At 42.7% G+C, this 26,175-nt stretch overlaps 1 protein-coding gene across 1 annotated transcript; it reads left to right on the forward strand.

Moving 5' to 3' along the window:
* Nucleotides 1–5,773: 5,773 nt before the first annotated feature.
* Nucleotides 5,774–24,692, forward strand: fxr2 (FMR1 autosomal homolog 2). The gene is made up of 17 exons (XM_072687428.1): nt 5,774–6,480; nt 10,421–10,473; nt 12,844–12,937; nt 14,316–14,387; nt 16,191–16,339; nt 16,485–16,578; nt 16,660–16,776; nt 16,945–17,115; nt 17,878–17,956; nt 18,262–18,419; nt 18,622–18,708; nt 20,450–20,666; nt 21,030–21,209; nt 21,621–21,824; nt 21,921–22,019; nt 22,480–22,574; nt 22,821–24,692. The coding sequence occupies exons 1-17, from the start codon at nt 6,430–6,432 to the stop codon at nt 22,929–22,931; spliced, it is 2,031 nt and encodes a 676-aa protein (XP_072543529.1). The 5' UTR covers nt 5,774–6,429; the 3' UTR covers nt 22,932–24,692.
* The last annotated feature ends 1,483 nt before the right edge of the window (nt 24,693–26,175 follow it).

Genomic DNA, 26,175 nt, shown 5'->3' on the forward strand with positions numbered 1-26,175 from the left:
AACACAGTCTAGGATGTATGGTATGACCTTGGCATCCAGGATTTGCAGGTAGTTTATGGAATTTGTTCCGATTTGTCAATTTTGCCACTGGCAACAGCACAACCCTAAAACATGATAGAGCTACCCCTATATTTCACAGTTGGCAAGGTGTTCTTTTCATGAAATGCAGTTCCTTTTCTCCCCAAATGTACCACTGCTGATTGTGGCCAAATAGTTCTGTTCTAGCTATACCAGTCAGCAGAAAAAGCACCTGTTTAGCAATCCTCTAGACATTCTTTAGCTTGCAATGTTAAGTTTTGCTACAAGGTCACAGTTAAAATTTGATTTCTTACTTAATAGTGTTTTATGAAAATCATGTTTTCAGTTATCCAGGCCTCGTCTTGACCACAACAGTTCTCCAGACTCTTCAAAATCACTTCAATTTCCTTGTGGGCATCAGTTACTTTTAGATCCTCAGTCAGTGGCTCGGAGGAATTTGATTCGACTGACAGTTCTCAATTACTATATATATATATATATATATATATATATATATATATATATATATATATATATATATATATATATATATACATGTATGTGTGTGTGTGTGTGTGTGTGTCACTTGGCTATGGATGCCAAAACATTTGCATAAGATGTATTGAAGATCTGTTTTGACCTGCCTTGTATTTTAGCATTTTCTTTCTCTACATGGTTTGGTGAGGTAATTGTAAGCATTGATACTTTAACAGTGTTTACATGTGACGTCACATCACTCTTTTATTTTAAAAACTGAGGAAATTCAGTGGGCTGTGGTAAAATCCCTTTAATATTTAATGTTGTCTCTTAAGCTTTATTCCCCATTTTAGACTTTCCTTTTCCTGATTTCAGATCAGCACACAGAAGACCTCACCTAGACATACTAGTGCATACTAGTGTAGACTGTAATTTATGCAGGAACATGACAGCTGGGGCTAAACTGCCCTCTGCTGGTGTAAAGAAAAACAGGGTGAAACAGCTGGCAGTGAGAGGAACCCTGCAAAAACACTCAGTAGCTTTCCTTTGTTTTTGTTATTTCAGGCAGCTAACACAGCTGATATCTGACTGTGTTTCCCAGCACCTGTTTTACCCCCAGGGGTCTTCACAGACCCTTAATTCACTGGAGCACATTGCAAACCAAATTAACCAAGGCTGACACAAGATACGTACATATCACCTACAATGAATGTCCAAATGTTTGTGGACAGGACTCTGGAGAAGATGAACATGAACCTATTGGCACCATACCTAATGCCAGAGGGTGAGCTAGATTGAGCACTGAGCTGTACTGTGTGTAACTGTGTCCTCTGGAATGATGGTGCCCCATCCAATACTTTTGGGATGAGTTGGGGACTTGTGGATGAGGTGGGGTGGTCATCATCCAACATCATGATCTTACTAATGCTCTTGTCGCTGAATGCAGTCAAATCCTTATGCTTATGCTTCTAAGTCTAAGAGAAAGCCTTGGCTGGACAGTGGAGATAGTTACTGCAACAAAAGCAGGATCAACTCTTTTTTAACTCTATTGACTAAAAAAAAAACCTTGAATGAGCAGATGTCCCGTTACTTTTACCTGTAGAGTGTATATTCTTCAGTAAACCATTTAAACTTGAGTAGATTCAGCCTATAGCCACATTCACACTTCATTACATGTGCTGCATAGAAGCTGTCATAGCAGCTGGACCACATGACCTCTAATTTGACCCCCTACCTCTTCTACCATCAGTTGTTCCAAGCAGGCTATCTTCAGAGATGGCCACTTTTTATTTATCTACTTGTACTCTTAACCTGGTAATTTGTATTATTATAATACACATTATTATATTAATGAAAATAAATATAATTCTGAATGAAATGTTCTATAAAGCAGTGACTTCATTACAGCTTGGATAGCACTATTTAACAGTACCAATTTGTCACTGTAATACTTTTATTTTAATGAAAAGGTTCTCCAATGTGGTCAAAAGACTAGAGATAATATAACCTAGATAATGATTTGGTGGATTTTTGCCATATGCCCCCCGCAGGTCTGTGGGTCAGTGTAAACTTTAATATGAGCCAAAAGAAACCTACGATATATCTAAGATATGTCACAACAGCAAAAGGCTTGTCACTCTGATTATCAAGTTAAATCAACTAAATATGTAGTACAGTGACAACTACACACACTATACACACTGAATGCATTCAGCTACTTTAAGTTGCACCCATTGCTGACACACACACACAGCTTGTCCATGTAGAGAAGTACTGCCAATAGAATATGACTAGAGCAGATAAACATGAACCTATTAGCGCCATGCCTAATTCCAGGCATAGGCCATAGGGGTATAAAGCCCCTTAGCTGTGGTCTCTGAAATGATGGTGCTCCATCCAATACTTTTGGGATGAGTTGCGGTGGTGATCATACACCATCCTGACCTCACTAATGCTCTTGTCGCTGAATGCAATCAAATCCTCATGGTAATTTTCCAAAATCTAGTAGAAAGCCCTAGTCCTTGGACAGCAGAGTCAGTTACTACTTGTTACTTACAGTAACAAAAGCTGGATAAAGTATTTAATATCCTTGATTTCAGAAGAAACAATGAATGAACAGGTGTCCCATTACATTCACCCATATAGTGTAACTGACCACAGACCGCATATCCACATGTAATCTATCTCAAGGTTCTAGCGAACAGGGCCATACATCTGGTCACAAAGTACCTTGATTACACCATCAAAACACAAGTCAACAGACATTGGTAAAGCTAAAGAGCTGGTATTCTCTTCAAATAAGTATAATTGGTTGTGTTTGTTGACTGTGCCTAATATTATATACAGGAATATTGTAATTAACATCCTTGTTAATTAGGTGTATATTAAAAGTGTATTATAAACCAGTACACACTAATGACCTCACAGTGTATACCTTAGTATATACTCATCATAACAAGCACGTGGTCAGTCCTATAACCCAGTACACACTAATGACCTCACAGTGTATACCTCAGTATATACTCGTCATAACAACCACGTGGTCAGTCCTATAACCCAGTACACACTAATGACCTCACAGTGTATACCTCAGTATATACTCGTCATAACAACCACGTGGTCAGTCCTATAACCCAGTACTCACTAATGACCTCACAGTGTATACCTTAGTATATACTCATCATAACAAGCACGTGGTCAGTCCTATAACCCAGTACACACTAATGACATCACAGTGTACACCTTAGTATATACTCATCATAACAACCACGTGGTCAGTCTTATAACCCAGTACACACTAATGACCTCACAGTGTATACCTCAGTATATACTCATCATAACAACCACATGGTCAGTCTTGTAACCCAGTACACACTAATGACCTCACAGTGTATACCTCAGTATATACTCATCATAACAACCACGTGGTCAGTCTTATAACCCAGTACACACTAATGACCTCACAGTGTATACCTTAGTATATACTCGTCATAACAACCACGTGGTCAGTCTTATAACCCAGTACACACTAATGACCTCACAGTGTATACCTCAGTATATACTCGTCATAACAACCACGTGGTCAGTCTTATAACCCAGTACACACTAATGACCTCACAGTGTATACCTTAGTATATACTCGTCATAACAACCACGTGGTCAGTCTTATAACCCAGTACACACTAATGACCTCACAGTGTATACCTCAGTATATACTCGTCATAACAACCACGTGGTCAGTCCTATAACCCAGTACACACTAATGACCTCACAGTGTATACCTTAGTATATACTCGTCATAACAACCACGTGGTCAGTCCTATAACCCAGTACACACTAATGACCTCACAGTGTATACCTTAGTATATACTCGTCATAACAACCACGTGGTCAGTCTTATAACCCAGTACACACTAATGACCTCACAGTGTATACCTCAGTATATACTCATCATAACAACCACATGGTCAGTCCTATAACCCAGTACACACTAATGACCTCACAGTGTATACCTTAGTATATACTCATCATAACAACCACGTGGTCAGTCCTATAACCCAGTACACACTAATGACCTCACAGTGTACACCTTAGTATATACTCATCATAACAAGCACGTGGTCAGTCCTATAACCCAGTACACACTAATGACCTCACAGTGTACACCTTAGTATATACTCGTCATAACAACCACGTGGTCAGTCTTATAACCCAGTACACACTAATGACCTCACAGTGTATACCTTAGTATATACTCAGCATAACAAGCACGTGGTCAGTCCTATAACCCAGTACACACTAATGACCTCACAGTGTATACCTTAGTATATACTCAGCATAACAAGCACGTGGTCAGTCCTATAACCCAGTACACACTAATGACCTCACAGTGTACACCTTAGTATATACTCATCATAACAACCACGTGGTCAGTCCTATAACCCAGTACACACTAATGACCTCACAGTGTATACCTTAGTATATACTCATCATAACAACCACGTGGTCAGTCCTATAACCCAGTACACACTAATGACCTCACAGTGTATACCTTAGTATATACTCATCATAACAAGCACGTGGTCAGTCTTATAACCCAGTACACACTAATGACCTCACAGTGTACACCTTAGTATATACTCATCATAACAACCACGTGGTCAGTCTTATAACCCAGTACACACTAATGACCTCACAGTGTATACCTTAGTATATACTCGTCATAACAACCACGTGGTCAGTCTTATAACCCAGTACACACTAATGACCTCACAGTGTATACCTTAGTATATACTCAGCATAACAAGCACGTGGTCAGTCCTATAACCCAGTACACACTAATGACCTCACAGTGTATACCTTAGTATATACTCAGCATAACAAGCACGTGGTCAGTCCTATAACCCAGTACACACTAATGACCTCACAGTGTACACCTTAGTATATACTCATCATAACAACCACGTGGTCAGTCCTATAACCCAGTACACACTAATGACCTCACAGTGTATACCTTAGTATATACTCATCATAACAACCACGTGGTCAGTCCTATAACCCAGTACACACTAATGACCTCACAGTGTATACCTTAGTATATACTCATCATAACAAGCACGTGGTCAGTCTTATAACCCAGTACACACTAATGACCTCACAGTGTATACCTTAGTATATACTCATCATAACAACCACGTGGTCAGTCCTCTAAACCAGCACCAGGCTAATGCAGTGTGTACCTCAGAGTGTGTGCCTCAATACCCTGGATCGATGGTTCTTTCGTCAAATGTATTAGTAAAAAAAGAAACATCATCAGTCTGAGGTTTGGGTGGCTTTGCAAAGCCATCTTGCACTCGGTCTACTGTATTTCACTTACAAGATCCACTACATTTATATATACAGGTACTTACTGATCTTATTAAAATATTAGGGACAAACATAGGGAAACATAGAAAGCCGCAAACCGTCCAAGAAAGCCTGGTTGTTTTACTCAGCTGTCGTTGAAATACGGTGTACACATACGGTTTTGTGAATTGGCGTGTGTATAGTGAAAAGAGTCGCCTAATTTTAGTAAGGAGAAACTACGACCAATCAGGAGCGCAGGCACTGGGGCTCGTGTTGACCCAGCCTCCAGCGTCTCCACCAATGGGTAACGGCCTTGTTTTTGAGCGACACACGCGCTGTCCAATGGTGAGGGCTGATTTCCAGTATGGCCTGCCTTACCAGTAGTAGGGGTGGGCATTTGGGGGTCATTCACACTCTCGCATTTTCACTCTGACGGCGTGCGTTCGAGGGGACGGGCAACGGGGGTTAAAGGAGTTGCCGGGCGATAGCACACCACCGCGGGATTCGGGGAGGAGGCGTTATTATTATTAATGTTATTATTATTATTATTATTATTATAGTATTTTTTAATCTGATAACGTTGCTTTAAAAGATTTGAGCCGACTCCGAACTGCTCCACAACACAAACACTCCCAGCACATGCAGCAGATCGCATAACGTAACTACGCTAACTTGGCTAACCGTCCGGCAACTGAGGCAAGAAGGTGTTGGTGATAGCTGATTAGCCGCGGAGTTAGCTGGCTAGCTAGCTAGCTGTTTGCTAACATCGCCTCTCCATCACCGCCAGCACAGCCACAAAGCGGTGAGCGTAGCCAGCTACACCGCCGCGGCTCGCCGTTCCCTTCGAAAAGCGGCTATTCCCGGTAGCCTGCTAGCTAACGAGACCGTTACTGAGTTCACGTTGACTCCTGGTCGTCGGAGTCAGAGCTAGCTAGCTTACTGTCTGAACCTCTTGCTGCTCACCCGTCACCTCTACCCCCTCTCCCATCATCCGAAACACTGGAAATCCACAAGCGGCCGGAGAGCGGCGGAGGGCCGGCGAAGCTGGGGGTGCTGCCGGACTCTCAAAGCGGCGGAGCGCCGGCAACCATGGACGGGCTGGCGGTGGAGGTGCGCGGCTCCAACGGGGCCTTCTATAAGGTAGCTGACTGAGCCGAAAACACACACACACACACACACACACCTTCTCTGATTTAGCTAGCTAAATGTTAACTCGCAGATTCGCCTGAGACACTTGGACCTGGACCGTTTCAGGCTTGAACCAAAGGCCCGTGAATGACATGCGGCTGCGTTTCACTGTGCCGAGGAGGCCCGAGATGTGATGAGGTCGCTCTCGGTAGCTCCTTGCCGGTCTGTTGTTGTACGGGTCAGACTTAGCTAGCCATTGTGGGGCACTTTGTTGGTTTGCCTCGGCTCATCCTGGATTTTCCTCCTCCCCTCACTTTCGAAGCGAGGTTAGGAGGTGGCTGACCACGAAAGCCCCTAAACGTCCATGTTTCATAGGTCGTCTCAGGACAGCAGGACTTATTCCTCCAACTTGAACCATAATATTAGCCGCCTGAGAGAGAGTGGCCCATCAGGAGTGGTCGCAGAGTGGCTGTAGTCACATGTCACCGCTTCATTTGGGCCAGCCTGGCTCTAAACTAATACCACCAGTCCAGATTGGGTTAAAAAGATGGGCTTTTGTGGTGTTGTGTGAAGAAACGAGCTGCGTCAGGCAGCCTAGCTGTTAGCAGCAAGCTTCAGAGGAGATGCCTGCCTTGTCCTCACTGGTTGCCCCAGTCTAGCACAGCAGGGTGGGCCCAGTTGGAGTCTGAATCAAGGCGTTTGAGGTCAGCCAGACTGAGGCTGAAGTGCTGAGGAGCTTTGGTTATTTTAAGCAGTCGGATACGAGTCTTGGTGCTGAATTATCATCTTAAGTAAACCTTTTCAAATGGATTTTTTTTTTTCCCCTCGTTTGATGAGATGCAACTTTGAGGAGCACGTTTAATCGGATGGTTTGGCACCGGCTCTCTATTTCAGGCCTTGTGGAAGAAGGGAGATCATGCTCCTGTGTATCTTTGGACTGGTTATGTCACAGCTTTCGTGTGAGCTGCAGTAGTAGTGATGGTGTCGCGTACCTTTTACACTCATGCTTCTCTGAGGGACCAGAGCAGGTGGGAGAAGAACAGGTGATATCAGACCTGACACTCAACACTCTCTCCATCCCCCCCCTCCCCTCTCTCTCTCTCTCTGCTGCTGCTCGGTGGGATCCCCCGTTGAATTCATTCAATCCAGTTCCGCTCGGTGGAAGTAACTTTAACGCTACTCAAGTTCATTTGGGATGGCCGAATTTCAATGCCTACTTTTACTTTTCATTTGCACTCTTCCTTTTTTATTTTCCCTTCTTTATCCTTGAGATGTCACACTTCTCTCCGCAAATTGTTTTCCATGCTTTGCCCTTGCACTTTTGTATCCACTCCAGTCCTTAGTTCTGTTTACTTCAGTTTTAGGGTTTTCTGGTCAGACCAACCCAAAATATTGACCCAATATAAACAGTCAGTCAAAGCATCTTGCTATTCTTTGAGTGGACGTGTCGAGGTCTGGTATTTCTCATGCACGTTTTGTGATGCAGATGCTGATTACCTTTTTATCTTTACCTTGATTCACTTTAAAGAGACGGATAACCTATCTACTGAGGGTTATCAGTTCAGTAAATGAATAAAATGGCATTTTGGTTTAGTATCTGTTTGAATTGTCAGGCGAATCTATGCACCAGACTGACTCTGGTCTTTTTTTCCCTTAATTGTTGTCTGCCAATACCAATGATTCAGTCAACCCACTGTTTTCACTCAGAAGTACATGGAGGGTGACCCTAATTTTCAGTGTAGCCAAGCATTTACAGTAGACAGGATTGATTCCTGATATTCAGACCATGTCAAACTTCAGACCATGTAAAACGTCATAGATTGATCTCAGGAACACTTTAGTGATCCCAATAAGCTGGTAACTTTATTGAGTTTAAGTTCCCGAAGACCAGTGCATGCTTTTATTTTTGTGCTTTGTCACCCCAAATATTCAACAGCTACCTAAATCATGTTAGGACATGAATGAAGCACTTGATAGAATTGAGATTCAGAGCCTCTGTTTTCCGGTCCCCGGTGCTCATTCACACAGTCACTCCTTCAGTTGCCACGGGGTGCCAACTAAATTGAAAAAGATGGCCAAGCAGATCAGTTTGAGCTTCTTAGTCTTTTTTGTTTTGTTTGGGGGAATTAAAATAAGCCTAGCCTCCATGGTGCAGAGTTTTGGGTGCGGGTTTCCCAGGCTTAAGTGCTCTTCTGCAGCCACGTGTGGTACTTGGACGGCCAGGGTAGCCACATGCTTGTGACGTTCCACCTCTGATTGGGCGATCAGTGACCCTGTCCAGTGCGGCCCTTTCCAGGAGTCAAGTTCTCAGAGATGTGAGACCAAAAAGGGTTGCCTGTGTTCATGCTGGGAAGGTGTTGCTAATGACAGGGACATGCTGGAGCACTCTGCTAGTGTACAGTGTGCCCTTGTCCCAACATAGTAGCCGTAATGCACATGGTTGGTTAGTAAGATGTGGACTACTTTGCTCCACAGTGGATTAATTTATAATCAATGGGGCTGTGTTTATGATTGAAATTCTTGTATGCTGTCAGCCTGATTTGGATGAGGGTGAAGTTTTCATAATGGTCAAAGCAAGACAGTGTTTTACTTTGCTGTCTTTTGTTTGTATTTGGGGCATTTTGTACCAACTGACCTATACTGGCTTTAAAAGTTTGGCTTGCAGTATAGACAAGTACTGGCAGCTGCTTTACACGGTACAGTCATGGTACAGTTGTCAGAACATGAGCTAGGTGAAAGTTAACTTGTACCATGTGTGCTGTATCTACATATACATTTCAATCTGAAACCGGTGGCCATTTTTTTCAGGGAAGAGAGCGTCTCTTCTAAGCAGGTGTGAAGTATCTTGATTTACTCCCTTCCTTCCACTCTCTTCCTCCCTTCCTCTCTCCCTGCCCCATATTAGGCAGTGTCACTTCACCAGTGCTGTCACTCACCCGGGGAAGCCACCTCTTACAAGGGGGAGGGGACTGGAGGCACGTCCTGATAGATTTGTGGGGCAGTGTGATTGGTCAAGAACAGGTTTTGAGAAGGGGTCCTTACTACCTGTATGTCATTCAGTGTTTCCCTATTGTAATGATAGTAGACTACCTAATACATATTCCACTTTCTCCAGTGGTCACATGCTGTAACTGACATGTGCCAGTTCCCCATTTCCCCCACACTTATACCATGCACACTGTGTGTGTGTTCATCCGTATATGAGGACCTGACTTTGCTGTCAGTAGGCTCCCCAGAAGGGGGGTCTCTCTTGAGGCCAGATATGTCTATAAATATGGAGAGTAACGTAGATGATGAGTCTCCTGCTTCCTCTTAAAATGACCCATCCACACTTGTGCTGTAATATCTTGTCCGGTGCTGGTGAACAGAATCAACACAAAAACACATGCACAGTCACACACACTACACAGTGTGTTATGTAGCTCATGGATATGGAGGGAAGATATGGGGGTGGATAGAATAATGTATTACTTTCAAAGACACTAGACCAGTGTCACACTGTGGTTGCTCTTGCTTGATGTAACCTTGCTGTGGCCCATGTATTAATTTTTAGTTTAGCTCTATTTATAGGTTACTAAACACCGTGCATGTAAAGCTTTAGGGAGAAAGGCACATCAGAATGCACAGGGCTAAATGATTTCTTTGTGGGAATAATTTCTTGTTCACAGCACAGTTTAAAATTCTCAAGCTATGTTTACAGCTTTAATACATTCATGCAGCGTAGGGTAAGAGTTCCTTAACTGTGTTCATGCAAACTGAAATGTTAAGAGGATATTTGCTTTTGTCAGTACCTGCACTACATACTTTCAGTGTCTGAAAACCTTTCCAGCAGTAAGATTGTATTATTATATGGCTGTATTTCATAGTGTTGCTAATTTTAGCTATTATCCTCATGACAAGCTTTTGCATGATTAAACTGCTCTGAACTTCTTTTCTCTTTGTGCTCTTTCAGGGGTTCGTCAAAGATGTCCATGAAGACTCCCTCACAATAGTCTTTGAAAACAAGTAAGTTTACTTAGCTTCTCTTATATATCTGGATGTGATGCATCCCCAATATGCTGTACCATCCAGCAAATCACTGGGGAAGATACTAAATATTTTGAGCCCAGTTTAACTCCAATGCCTCTTAAAGCAGAACATAATTGACCTGTCTATGGTTTTACCACACACTTTTTTTTTTTTTTCTCTCCATAGCAACTGTTGTGAAGTTGGACATACTTTGTAGCTTAACCTGAACTAAAACAACTAATTTTGAGTTTCTTCACAACATTGAGTATCCTGCTTAGTGTTACACCGATCAGCCATGACATTAGCACCACCTGTCTAATACTGAGTAGGTGCCACCACAAAAGATCTGAGCATTTAAGACTGAAAGAGTCCTGTGGTATCTGACACCAAGACGTTAGCAGCAGATCTTTTAAGTCCTGTCAGTTGTGAGGTGGGGCCTTCCTGGATCGCATCAGGTGCCCATTACCCTGTTGCTGGTTCACTTGTTGTCCTTGTGTACCATGGAAAAACCTCACAAGACCTGATATTTTGGAGATGCTTTGACCTGGTCGTCTAGCATCACAATCTTACACCGGTCAGTTTCTCCTGCTGTGAACGCATCGCCTTCAAGAACTGACTGTTCACTTTCTGCTTAATATATCCCACCCCTTGACAGATGCAGCTGTAGATAATTGATGTCATGATAATGTTATGGCTTTTCAGTGTATGACATCTGTTGAAATGCATTAGCTCCGTTACACAACAGTTAATACACATCTTTTTAAATAAGGAATTCACTCTGCTGGTGTAAGTTGTAGTGTTCAGTATGATCCACTCAGTTCAGTACATGCGTCACACATCAGTAGACTTAATGGGATATTTATCAGTGGTCTTTACGGCTTGTCCAACCTTATAACAGTAGCTGCAGAGGAATGTAATTGTGGGTGGAGCGTGGATGGTTCATTAAGTGCTCTCTCAGCAGTAGGCTGTGACCCATTCCCCTTATCTCAGCTGATGTCCACAAGAGTCTAACCTCCCCCTCTTACAAATCCCCTCTCTCTTTCTGTCTGCCTCTCTCAGCACCTGTGCTGATCTCCAGGCAGCTGTCATGGGCCCGTTTATAGTTCCACTACCTCTTCCTAAGCCCTGTTTCTTCCCCTCCCTCTGCTTTCTTCCACCAGCCCTCTCTGTCTGTCTCTTTATATCTGTCCATCTTTTTTTTTTATTCCTTTTCTGTCTGTTTGTTTTCTTTTCCCTTTTCTACCTCTCTCTCCTATAGTTGCCATTGATTTCTCTCTCAGTCTCCCTCTAGCCTCCCTCTTTCTGTGCCTATCTCTCTGCATGAGGGTGGGCCAGAAATAGCCCGATGAGGTATGTGGATCAGGGGAAGTGCGTTGCCCCTGCCATTCTTGGGAGGGTTTCTTTGACGTGCACGCAAACCATCACCTCTATCATTCTGCTCTGATTTTCTGTCAGTTTGTGGATGTATGAGTTAAGGCTCTTCTTTTTAGAACGTACTTCCCCTGTGTACTGATGAATAGTAAGGGTAAACACGCAACTTTCAGGGCAATAATTACCAATATTTTTCAGTGAGACAAACATGGTAGCATTTATATATTTATTTGAGCCGGCATGCCTAAAGTTGACTCCCCGTGAACACATGTCAGGAGACCTATCTTAGGCATGGCAGTCTGGTCTTATTTTTACCTGAACTTATGGACATCTGCATTTGTTGCTTATGCTTAAAGACAAATGTGAGGTTCAGGGGTACTTTCAAGTCTTGAGGTTTAGGGATGGGCAGTGTGACATTTTTTTTTGAGGCAAATTCGTAAAAACATTTTTCTGCGTAAATCATGGGTTTCTTCAGTACAGAAAACTGACCATCTACACGACATGGGCAAAAGTATTGGGACACCCAATCATTGATAGTTTCTTCCGAAATCAGGGGTATTAAACAGTTTATTTAGTTTTTCTTGGTGTAACTGTGCCTATGGGGAAGGCATTCCACTAGATTTTATAGCACTTCTGTGAGAATTTGATAGCATTCAGCGACAAGGGCGTTAGTGAGGTCATGATCACCTCATTCTCAACTCCCTGTCTTTTCCTAAAAGAGTATAGATTGACAATTAGCTGTACTATGTATTTAATTAATTTGTTTACTCTTAGTTTTTACTCCTGTTTATTATGAGTTCTCTGTTAATGTGGCGCTACTGATTTGCTGGTGTGTTTTGTTCCTTATATGCTAACTTTAGAAGTATCATATTGATGTTCTGGAGAGACCCTCATGGAGAGCTCGATCAGCTTGCTTTTCAGTCTGAACCAAGGATTTAGCAGGTGAAAGGTGACATGTTTCCTTTGTAATTTGTCTCTGTGTGTTCTCTCTAATAGCTGGCAGCCAGAGAGACAGCTGCCGTTTAGCGACGTGAGGTTGCCACCCCCGACCGACTATCACAAGGACATTGGCGAGGGAGAGGAAGTGGAGGTAAGACTTCAGTCACCCTAAAACTTCCCACCTCGTCTAGGTGATGCCCTAAACCTCACACGCCTCTGTTAAATCTTACAATGTCGGAGACCACCTTATCTTCACAATTTGTTTGCACCCTTTCAGCTGGTGTGAACTGCAAGCATGGGTGGCCATTATTCTAAAAATGCTGTATTAACACCATATGGGTGCTTAAATGCGTGCTGCCTTTGATTTTACCTTAAGCTCTTTCAGGCAGCTGCTGTTTTTTCTTTCTGTACCTCTTTGTTGCTTTCCTTCTTTCTGTTGTTTCTTCTTTCTATCTTTTGTTCTTTCTTTCATTCATACTTGTTGTTTTCTGTTTTATTCATTCTTTTTGTTTTGTTTTGTTTTCTTGCACTCTTTCTAGCCATGGCTATTTTTTTTGCTTTCATCGCTTATTTTCTTTCTTTTTCTTCCCTGCTCTCTTTTGCCCTTTCAGTCTTTCTCTCTCTTTTAATGTTTAATGTTTTATTTTGTTTATTCTCATTCCTTTCCTTCCTCAAATCACCAGCGGCTTCTAAATATGTGTGTTTATGATTGTGGATATATATCTCGCAATTTATATATTGCCATTATGTGTTTTCACCAGACGTCAACGATCACAATATTATTTAATATGGGATTAAAAATGAGAACTGTGAGCATCTTTTTGTATCAGGTAGCAAAGCTTTAACACATAATTAGACTGTTGCATCTGCCCACATTGCAATGAAGATTATGCTGAAATGATGTATTGTAAAGCCGTAGTGGACATTGGGTCTTTTGTGTAGACAAAATGTACTTATTAGCCGTAACATTAGCACCACTCACAGGTGAAGTGAAAACCATTGACTATCTTTATCTGACATCTGTTGAGGGCTTGGATATATTAGGCAGCAATTGAACAGTCAGTTTCTGAAGGTGGTTTGTTTAGAGCAGGAGAAATCGCAAGCATGCATATCTGAGCCACTTTGTCAGAGTCCAAATTTTGATTGCTAGAAGATTGGGTCAGAATATCTTCAAAGCGTCAGGCAGGTCTTTTGGTGTTTTTCTGGTATGCAACGGTCGATGCCTGCGAAGTGGTCCACGTAAGGCTCATCGATCCGATGAATGCAGGAACACCCCACAACTTGCATGACTTAAAGAATCTGCTGCTATCAGCATAGTGCCAGATACCACAGGGTGTATTCAGAGGTTTTGTGGAGTCCGTGCCTCGAATGCTCAGATCTGTTGTGGTGTACCTACTCAGTATTAGGCAAGTGTTTCTAAAGTCATGGCTAATCAATGTTCATTAGTGACACACTGTTCAGTAAGTGTAAAAAATCTACATCTTAAAACACATCCGCTCACTTGCTTTTGTCTCTGTGCTTTGTGTCAGGTCTACTCTAGAGCGAACGAACAGGAACCATGTGGCTGGTGGATGGCGAGGGTGAGGATGATGAAGGGCGAGGTGAGTTGGTGACTAATGTGGCAAGGTTGGGAGCAAGCACGCTGTTCATATGTGTTTATTCAGCTGTGGAAGTCGCAACTGATAACTCCATACCGTTATATAGCTCTCTTACTCCGTTGGGAGAAGAAAGCTGTCATGTAATCTGGGAGGGGAAACACACACCCCCTGTGTACATGAAGCTTCATACAGCATGCTTTTAAAGTTTAAGCCAACAACAGAGTGCATGAGCATATGTGCACTGAAAGGCTACGTAATCTGTACTGTTGTCTTCAACGCACCACAATACTGGTATTAGGAGTGTGAACTGTGCAGATAGGCCTGTCTTATTGTCTGTTGTGATAAACCTGACCAGTAACCGATGTTTTAGATGTTTGCTGAATCATGGGAATGCCTTGATTCATCCATCCAAAGTAATTGTGGCTCATAATGTAGTCTCTTAATTTTCATATCAATTTTGGTCATATTGCACAACTTTAACCAGAATATTGCCTTGACATAATCTTGTTTTCCCAAATACACTATGCAGGAATACTTTATCAGAGTAAATACTTGACTTTTTGTTGTTTAAATATTTCCAAAAAAAAAGTGTTGTCAATATTACACAGCTCTAGTCGGCACAGGTTCCTGCTGGTGCTTCAATCTCAACTGTAGGGCAATGCTGAGCTGAGCTTTTGCCAGATACACCCTCCAACCCGGGATGTGGATATGGCTTGGCAGAGTTTCAAACCTTTTGAGGGAGCATCTCAGCCTAATAGCACAGATACATGCAGCTTTGACCCAATTACCCATAAACTCCGCATTTAGGCGATATGACTTCACGTGTGATAACAGAATTACACATTCCGTACCCATGCTAGAGCAAATTTGGCCTCAGATCTTTGAAGTGTACTGGAACGCTTGGCTTGGCTTAGGACTTTGGGTCATTAAAATTGACCTGAATGCTCAAATATATTTGAAGTCAATTTGCAAAAACTTGAGCAAGCAGAACTTGAGAATGTTGCCCACTTTGAGTTGGTCTTCTTGTAATGGGGAGCACTCTTTTTCTGTGGGACACAGAGGAAAAAGTTGCATGCTCTCCAGGATTGGTCTGTTGTGTAACAAAACGGTGGATTTTGTGCATTTGCTGCATCAGTTCTCTGGTGCGAACCCTGCAGATTGCAAAATGCTTGACTTCCTTTTCTCAGCTCCTTAGCACCTGGGCCAACTTGCTTCTACATACACACATGCGCTGCCTGTGTAATTAGGTTAAGACAGCACATTGAGTGATGTAGCAAAGCAGTAATGGCTCTTTTAGTTTAACCTGAAGCACAGGAAGCTGTCTGCCACTCTCCTCAGTGGTGCATTAGAATATTACAGCACCTTTAGGCTCAGATCTCTGTGGGTCTTGGGTAATTGACTTTTTTTTTTTTTTTTTTTTTTTTTTTTAGGCCATTTTTGTTTTGTATTTTGAGATTTTTAGTCAAATGGGGCTGGTCTTGAGTTTGCATAAGGGATGTTCCTCTGCAGCGTTCTGTGGTTAATACATCAGCTAATGAAGGAAATTAAAAGCTTAGCAGAACCTCCCCTCCCAATGATGGTCTCACTCCAGTGCTTTGCTCATTGTGTTGTACTTCATTTATCAACCCAGTCAAAGCTTGACCCAGAGACTAATGACTGTCGTTCTGAGTTAAAGGTTTAACACCACACAATGAAGTCTTTGAGCTGCTTTGTTGATAGAGTTGTGTAAAGCGTGTGTGTTTGAATAGTGATATTGTCAGTAAAGTGTCTTGTGTGAGGGCTGATGAACGCCTTTTGCCTCCTCAGTTCTATGTGATCGAGTATGCTGCATGCGACGCCACATACAACGAAATAGTCACTTCAGAACGAATCCGGCCAGTCAACCCCAACAGCCCCGCCTCTCGCAACACTTTCTACAAAGTCAATGTCGCTGTGCCCGAGGACCTCCGAGAAATGTAAGTGTGACACACTCAAACACGCACACATTCTCTAGGATTTGGTATACAGTCACCCTGGGTAGGTCCAGGGTTTAAAAGGGTATTAATTGTGCGGACTCAACCATAATACATGTCTCTTAAATCTTTTGATGAAATTTGGCAGCTGTTTAAATGAAAATATCCACAAAGACTTCAGAAAAGCAATCGGAGCCAGCTGCATCTTCTATAACGCTTCCATACAAGAACTTGTCGTATTGGTAAGTACATTTTTGCTTTCTTTTCATTTTGTTCCTTTACCTGAGTGCAATAAGATAACAGAATGTTTTCCCTCTCTCTAGTCCACAAACGAGTCCACAGTAAAGCGTGCGGGTCTTCTGAGTGACATGCACTTCCGTAGTATTCGCACCAAGCTCATGCTCATGTCTCGTAACGAGGAGGCCACCAAACATTTGGAGGTACACACATACACAGAGCATTTAAATTATGTCCTTATGCCACTGATGTCTTGTTGCATTTTACACACGCCTCACTGCCTGGGAGTGTTGCAGGTCCAAACACTCAGTTTTGCTAATAAGGTTAAGAGTTAAAGGGTTTTTTTGTTTGTTTGTTTTTGTATGCTACAGACAAGTAAGCAGTTGGCATCAGCCTATCAGGAGGAGGTGCGAGTACGAGAGGATCTAATGGGTTTGGCTATCGGCTCCCACGGTGCCAATATCCAGCAGGCCCGCAAGGTTCCTGGTGTGACCGCCATCGAGCTTGAAGAAGAGAGCTGCACTTTCAGGATCTATGGAGAGGTATGCATGTGTATATGATGGACGCATAAGCAAGGCACACAAATGGCTTAGAATTTTAAAAATATATACTTGGTTCCCACATATCCAGGAAAACTGTAAAATATTAAGAAACTAGCTGTCCAGTCATTGAAAACACTTAAATGAACATTGATAATGTCTTTGAAATGAGTTTCTTATAAAGTGTAAATTTAGACTAAAACTGTTGAAATGGCATTTATTAATTGCTGATGCCTTCCTGTTGAAGCTTGGAATGCAGCAGCAGCTCATGTGGATAGCTATTTAGTAGCAACCATTATGAACCCAATGAGAAATGTACACATCTCTTTGTCCTTTGCAATTTATTTATGTAATCAAGACAATCCTATTGAGAGACTCATTTTCACGAGACATGACCAAGAGCCTAGCATAGATTGCGTTATTCTGACCAGGCTGAGCAATTTGGTTTCAAATAATTCTGTTTTATATTCTTTTCAAACTAGTGTACTCTGTGGTGTAGTGGGCAGACTCCTGAGTAGTGCAGCCATCTGCACATTGATACAATTATTGAGAACTCAAAAATTCAGTCCCCTATTGATGCCCTCCGTAGATTGCTCTTCTGCCCCGCATTGTATGTTTTTGGTGCATGAATCTGAAACAATTAGAAGAGAAAAGTAGGTGGGGGCAAATATTGTTCTAAAAAAAACTGTTTGCTTGCTGCTTTAGCTTTTTAAATATGTCATGACCTGGTATGTGTTCACTGTTCTCACTCTATTGTCCTGTCAGACCCCAGAAGCTGTGAAGCAGGCAAGAGTATATCTGGAGTTTAAGGAAGACTCATTCCCAGTACCCCGGAATCTTGTAGGTAAGTCCCTGTGTCCTGCAGACATCCTGTGAAATAATTGGGTGCTGCAGTTGGTGGACAAAGAAGCTGAATCTCGTAGAGCTCTCCTAGACCAGATCTTTTCTTTTTTATTTTTCTTCACACAACTGAGTGGTCTCCACAGCTGAGTGGTCTCCACAGCTGTAGCAGAGAGTGAAGTAGAGTGCAACAGGCCTGCTTTATTCAAATTTCTTTACATTTTTGTATGCAGAGTTGCAGCTTACAGATTTGTGAGAATGTTTGTGACACAACCTTCGTGCCTAATAAAGCCCTCTGTCTCAACACAGGCAAAGTTATTGGGAAAAGTGGCAAAATCATCCAAGAGATTGTGGACAAATCGGGCGTGGTGCGAGTCCGGATCGAAGGGGACAATGACAAAAAGCTGCCCAGGGAGGAGGTAGGCTGGCAGGCGTCTGGCAGTGCAGACACTGTCGACGGCCAAGAGGTGAATGAACCGCCTACCCGATACTCCAATACCCCCCCCCCCCCCTTCCCCACTTCAGTCATTTTGACAGATATACTTGCTGACTGAGCCACAACTACATGCCACAACACAGATTTGTGTTTTATCATTATTCATTGTGTGTTTGTTGTCGTAACATGTTTGAGGCTTACTTCTGCTTTCTGTTTTTCTTTTTCTCATTTAGGGTATGGTTCCATTCATCTTTGTAGGAACCAAGGAAAATATCAGTAATGCCCAGGCACTGCTGGAGTACCACGTGGCCTACCTGCAGGTTAGCTTATGCTCCAGATGTTCTCTCATAACAGATATTTGTACTGCTCTCATTTATCTGAAAGGTTTATTATAAAAAAAACTTTCACGTTCAACTGTCGGTGTACTCTGGATGATCAGAAGGGTGCAAAGAGTGAAATAGCCAGTGTTCAAATCCCATCTTGCATACAGCTTTGATTATGGATATGAAATATACACCAATCAGCCATAACATTAAAGCCACTGACCGGTGAAGTCAATTACTTTTATAAAGGGTTGGAGCATGCATATTAGGCAGCAAATGAACAGTCAGTTCATGAAGTTGATGTTTTGGAAGAAGGAAAAGTGGTCAAGCTTAAGAACCAGAGGGACTTTGTTAAGGACCAAATTGTGATTGCTAGACAGAGAGTCAGAACCTCTCCAAAACATCAGGTAGGTCTTGTGGGGTGTCACTGGTATTTTGTGGACAGTACCTACTAAAAGTTCTCGAAAAAAGATCAACCAGTGAACAGTCAACGGGGCAGCGGACGCCAGTAGGCTCACTGATGCATGTAGGGGACAAAGGCTAATCCACCTGGTCCGATCTCTCAGAAGAGCTGCTGTTTCACTAATTGCTGAAAAATGTTATGCTGCTTTTGTCTTGTGGACTTCATACCTTGACTGATAGGAAGAAGGGGGACCTACACAAAATAAGGCAGCCAGTTTTAATATTATGGCTGAGCAGTGTATATTAATATACATACAAATAAATATGCTGACAGCCTTGTTTGACTTTATTGTAGTGTAGTAAATTGTAGCAGTGAAAATGGCAGATCTTTCTAGATTGGTCACCTGACCTCCTCCCTCATGGAAAGCTGCTGATCACACCTCTCTTCTTTAACCACCAACTGCAGCTGAAAATAGCCCCCATGCCCCTACCAGGGGGTAGTTAGAAGGTGGGGGTAGGTTGGGGGATGGATTTCAGCCGATGTGGCCCTCTGCTTCTGAAAATAGCCCCTTAGTCCCCTCAACTAGCACTCAGTGCACCCTCCTTCAGCCTGCAGCTGTTTGAGTGAGGCAGCTGTCACATTCTACAGTGACATTCCCTCCCTCCCTCCTTCACTCTTACTCTGGTGCACACACACATTTCCCCTTAGTGAAACACACATTATAAACTTCTGTCTGTGCACTTTAGTTAGTCTCAAAGACGCCACGCTCATTGCCGGTCACCACTGCGGCCACTTGCTTTTAAATACAGCAGAATAAATAGTTTTTATTGTTTTGCATTTTGTATTTCATTCTCTGTGGATTGGTCTTTGGCAGTTGGGCAGTGTAATCTGATATCACACTGAACGGCAATTACCACAGTGACCGTGCTTTTATAGGTGATAATCACCATGTTGGGAAAGAGAACATAAGGAGGGGACTTCTAACTACACAAATTATCTGCTGACTTTTGCAGTCTGATGTTTTTTCAGCAGGGGGAGCCATTACAGTACATTACAACATTTGACTGATTTGTTCTTTAGAACGACACGCATTGTGATTATTATTGACATGAACCAGACCTAAATTAGATATACATGTGTAATTATAGTGTATCTTTAGCTTGAAACTGTGTTTATCTATTGTATATCATATCTATTATGTTCAGGCTATATATTAAACCACAGTGCTGGGATCCAGAACACATGGTTTCTTCCCCTATCGGACACTATTTGAGTCTAAACTTCAAATACTACTGATTTTACTCTTCCACCTATTTTTTTCTCTCCCTCTATTAGGAGGTGGAGCAGTTGCGAATGGAACGACTACAGATCGATGAACAGCTTCGTCAGATTGGTGTGGGTTACCGTGCACCACCAAGCCGTACCGGAGTGGCCGGCACCGGAGACCGGGAGAGAGGCTACCTGACTGACGAGAGCAGCAACTCACTCCAGACGTCACGTACATACGGAGGACGGGGGCGTGGACGCAAGGCCAACGCATACTCTGGTTATGGTGAGGGTTAAATCCCAGGGATTATTATTATTGAAACATGCATAATGGTCAGATTGGTTTACACAGTTTGCCCAATGAGTTCTCCAGGACATGTGTAAACATTTTACATTTATCATGAAACAAAAACAGAATTGTGTTAACTGATAAAGAAACACTTTCTCAAAAGGGTTTAAGCCTAGCACTACATCTCTTGGGGCTAGTGGACTGTTCTCATTTCAGTGGAGAATCTGGTCTGGAATACCTGCTTTTAGATTATCGGGGGGGGGGGGGGGCAGAGTTGTGCTATGGAGATTTCTACACTTCTGAGTGTAAAAATTAGTTATTTAAAATTTTGGAACCCTTGCTCTACTGTTTGTCCAACAGGCACAAACTCTGAGATGTCCAATGCTTCGGAGACCGAGGACCTGGGTGAGCGAGATCCCAGACCCCGGGGCGTGGGAGTGGAGGAGAGGGGCTCCAGGAGAGGAGGTCGTGGCCGTGGATCCAGCACAGGGAGAGGCCGTGGGGGCCCAGGACCCCGAAGCTCCAACACAATCAGCTCAGGTGACCTTTTACAGCTTAGTTCAGTTCATATAAGGGCTTGATGACTTGTCTGTGGGGATATAGCTCAGTGGTAGAGCATTTGACTGCAGATCAAGAGGTCCCCAGTTCAAATCTGGTTGTCCCCTTTGAGGTATAGAAATGGTTGTTTTGACAGGTGGTTGGTGTGGCGCAATAGATAACACCGCTACCTGCCACTGAGCTACCACACCATGTTAGAGACTGGGGTTCGATTCCCGGTCTGGGTGACTATGCTGTGCTACACCAATAAGAGTCCTTGGGCAAGACTCCTAACACTACACTGACCCACCTCTGTAATACGACTAACTTTGTAAGTCGCTCTGGATAAGAGCGTCAGCTAAATGCCTTAAATGTAAATGTCTGTAACTCTGTCTCTCACTCCTTCATAAACAGTGCTGAGGGACCCCGACAGTAACCCCTACTCTCTGTTGGAGGGCGAAGGTGATCTGGGTGGAGATACAGATGCAAGTGAGAGCATGGGCGGCAATGACCGCAGAAGACGCTCCCGCCGCCGCCGCAACGACCAAGAACCAAGTGTGATCGACGCAGCCGCCAACGAATCAGATGGCCAGGCAGCTGCTAGTGAGAATGGACTGGGTAAGAGAAAGAAGAGGAGCTTTCATAGTGCTTTCATCAGCATATAGTGAAAAGTGAAATGAAAAAAGGTAAACCTGCTCCTCTTCTGCTTTTCAGAAGAAGACGGTAAGCCCCAGCGGCGCAACAGAAGCCGACGTCGCCGTAACCGTGGCAACCGCCCTGAGGGAGGTTCCGCCAGCCGTGACAGGCAGCCAGGTGAGAGGCCAAGTTTTACTCTTCGCAAATAATAAAAGAAATGATATATTCGTTACCCAGGCATTGCCTTTCACTGTGGCAGTGCTGAAATATAATGTCATGTGTTGTCTACTGTAAACAATAAGGTCTTTTAACCTTTCAAATTAATTAAACTAAAAATAAAGCCTTATAGAAAATGTCAGCTACAACGTTGTAGGGTTAGGTTTGCTTCTTAAGCTTTTCAGATGCACTGGAGAGACGAGGCTAATGTAGAAATAGATGTTTACCCCACTGATGGGCAAATTCTTGTATTTTAATACATACTAGCTCTTTGCTGTTTGAACTTGTTGCATGATTGATGCGTCATTCACATTAGTTGTGTAGAAAAAGGGTGCAGGCATATTTTAGCTCCAGAGAGCCACATTGCCGTAATGCCAGTGGTCTTGGATGTTTGATACCAAATTTTTCTTGTCACATGCAGTTACTGTGGCCGACTTCATCTCTCGCGCAGAATCTCAAAGCCGACAGAACCTTCCAGTGAAGAAGGATGATGTACAGCATGCCTCCCATCCTAAGGTACAAAACTATTACCTGAGTTACAACTAACACATGGAATAGTTGTAGGTTCAAGTCATTCATGCACTACTGAGTTAAATTGTTTCCTTGGTAAATTTTTGCATTTGTAAACTGAGCCAAGCTTGTAAATCAAGAAAAGCAGTAAATGCAAGGCTGGATTTTTTTGCTCTGGGTCTGCAGTGCAAGATCTTGCTTGAGGGTAAGATTCTGGCATTTGGTTGAACAACTCATTGATTCCCTCAACAGGAGAATGGGACTAGTGTGAAGAAAGAAGAGCGTGTCCCTTCCAAGCGTTCCCCTAGCAACGGCGTGGCATCATCCGGGGAGGCTCTGACCCTGGTGAATGGCGTTTCGTAAAATACAAAACGTCGCCTCACCCCTCAAGACCCACGTCTAGAGCAAGACACTACGGCAATCTGTCCCTGCTTGCATTTACGTAAACCTTTAAACAGACAAGTGAAAAATCGACTAAAAATCTTGAATTCATGCGAGATTACAAAGGAGCAAAAGAAAAAGATACAAAAAAATGACAAACGCATCTACTTAAAAACACGTAACGGTGTATGTTTATCCTATCTATCAGTACTTAGTGCTTATTTAAGACAAGCTTGCCAAAAAAGAGCTGGTGGATATGACTCGAAAATCTGACATAACTGAACACAGGACGTGACTATTTGTTTTTATTTTGGAGAAACGGTTTTGTTTTTGTTGTCACTGTTGTTGTCTTTGTCGTTTTGTTTTTGTTTGTTGTTTTCTTCACTGGTGTGGGATTGTGATCACACTCCCAAACAGATGCATCTAAGAAACAGTGTTAGCGGCGAGGGGAGGAGCTAGCCGAGAGGCAGGAATGTAGGTGGAGCCTCTCATGTGACTGACAGCTGAGGCTTTGGTACTCTGAGATTAAGGGTGTGTGAGGAAAAGGAGAGACATTGTGCCTTGAATTTGAAAAAAACTTGAGTATTCTTCTTTTTTTTCGTTTTTGTTCACGGGAGAAAGATGCTGTTTTTTTTTTTTTGTTTGTTTGTTTTTTTAAATAAGAAGATGAGAAGACGGCCAAGAATCTAGTTGCAGGGTTGGGCTTGGAGATGAAAGAAAGGATAGAAAATTCAGTACTAATGCCAAACATGAAATTAAAAACGCTCATCTGTAGTAGGAGTCATGAATTGGATGACGTTTGTGTGTGCGTGTGTGTATGAGTGCGTTTGTACATGTGTAGTTCATAGCAATGCAACCATAGAATATCAGTTGGAAGAATCGTTACGTGGTCTAGTAGCCGACCCTAGAGAGAAGGATGAAGAGATGCAGCCACTCCGGTTAAACGAGTAAAGAGGAATGAGCGTCCGCTTTTATCTGTTCTGTGCTGGACGGCTAGAAGGTAGAAGGGCATGGCTGCATCAGGAACGACCTGACTGACTGAACCAGACGAACAGTTACAAACCTGCAGACCCAGAGTGCTCATTTCAGCCTGTTCTGAAATCCATGCGAACTTCAGTGCCTCAAACACGCCCCCTCCCAAACACCTCCACCCCCAGACAAATTCCATCGCCTTTCTAGGAGAAGAATGAAGGGAGTGTGGGAAGTGATGGTGTGCAAGAGTGATAAAGGCAGCGCACCACAGTAGAAGGTGGTGTATAAACTCTGTGTCCATTGAGGGATAGTGAAGTTGCAGACTCCTGTGGTGCCCCCTCCTGGACAGTTTGTTGGTTTTCACACACATTAGTGGTCAAGAAGGCACATTGGCGGGTGGGGAGGTTATGTAGTACAGCCTCAGAAAGTTGAGAGCCACACATGCGCACGTGCGCACACACCCAGTGTATGTGAATATACAGTACACTCCAACGTTATCACTACATAGTTTAGACTTCCTGCGTCTTCTGGCGAGGAGGTTTAAACACAAGGTTTCAGCCACACGGCCTGGAGGCCAGGCGACTGTGGTGTAAAAACTGAACAAGATGTCTGTCGCGTTCCTGATTGTAACGGTCGAAAAAGACGCAGCCGGGAGACAAGTGTCTCCCTATTGGCTCTTGTTGTTACTGTCATCTTGGTTTCTGCTCTCAAACTTTTTGGTTGTTCTTTTCACATCATAGAAAAAAATGAATAAAATTGAAGTGAAATGAATCGATTCTGGACTGAGTTCTTTTTATGTTGTGCCCTTAATGCCTATGAAGTCTTGAACAGGCTTACGTGCGGCCACTAAAAATTAAACTTTCAAAGTCTGGTCAGAGCAAGGATGTTTACAAACACACTAGAGAGAGCATCATAAATGTACGCATTATGCATGTTGGTATGGAGCTACTTTATCGTCAACCACCTTTGGTCTGATCTTTATTCATTTCAGGAAGATAAAATATGCATGTTAAATGAAATGAATGTGATGCTAAACTAAACACTGAAGCTAAAATGGAACAAAAATGATGTCAACCAGTAAAGGTTTCTGTTGGTTCCTGTAATGGACCAACGCCTTCTCAACACCACTGTTGGTCTACATGTACCTGCATCTGCGTGAACAATTGGTCAAACTGCTTCACGGCTGCTTGACAGCAAATTAAAATAGCCTAAACGCAATTGTAATTAAATAAATACACATCTGTCTCTTTGTTGTTTTTTTTTTTTTGTTACATTGGCATGAAAGTAAAACGTTATTTAAGGGGTTTTGGGGGTCTTTTGAGACAGGAGATTAATTAGCAAATATATTATGGCTGTTTATTTGTCTTGGTAAGTAAATGGTTATGTATTAATGATCATTAACATAGCTGCTTAGTTTTGGAATGACTTAAGGCTGCCCAAATAGGGGTGTGCCAATTGATATGACATAAGTGCCGACCAGTGGAAGTGAACACATACACACCAAACTAGTGATCAAACACACCCAGTGACAGCAGGCAGTCTATATCCAGAGCCCGGGTATCAATAGCCCACTGCCCTGACTGTAAATGGGTCATTCTGCTCTTCTTTAGTGCTGAAGAAATCTGAAGCCACTTTCTGTTCACTCCACAGCTCCACTGGAACAGATGTTTGTTACCAATGTGAAAAGTGCATACCTGTCTAAATGGAATTGTGTTCGCATTTAGAGAAATTAAGTAGTCTGCTGCCCCCTGTTGGCGACTGGAGTTATCAGCAGTCAGTGTGTTGCTCTCCCCCCTATTTTTTTAATGATTTCATTTACCATCAGTTCAGATATGAAAATGATTCAGATAAAACGAGCTACTTTTTATTTACTGTCACTGTACTTCTGAATATGCTCATCAAGCACTTTATTGATAATAATAGGCCTCTACGTTTGCTCCACTCAGGGCATGGATTCCACAAGATGTTGGAAACATTCCTTAGAGATTGCTGCCCATGTTAAAATGATTCCTGCAGATTTAGGGTCATTTAATTTAGCCATTTATGCACTTGGTCAGCAGCAGGCACACAGTTTATTTTTACGTTATTTCTTAGATACTAGATTTACAACCTTCGAGTCATATACATAACTAAGCAGTATCATCCTGCTGTGACCACATCCTGATGTTTTCACCAAACCTACAGGTAGATCTTGCACGCAGCAGATGTTGAAATGCAGCATCTACCACCAGAAAGAGACTGTACATGTTTGATT

This window comes from Salminus brasiliensis, chromosome 9, assembly GCF_030463535.1.
Source record: "Salminus brasiliensis chromosome 9, fSalBra1.hap2, whole genome shotgun sequence".
NCBI classification, from domain to species: domain Eukaryota; kingdom Metazoa; phylum Chordata; class Actinopteri; order Characiformes; family Bryconidae; genus Salminus; species Salminus brasiliensis.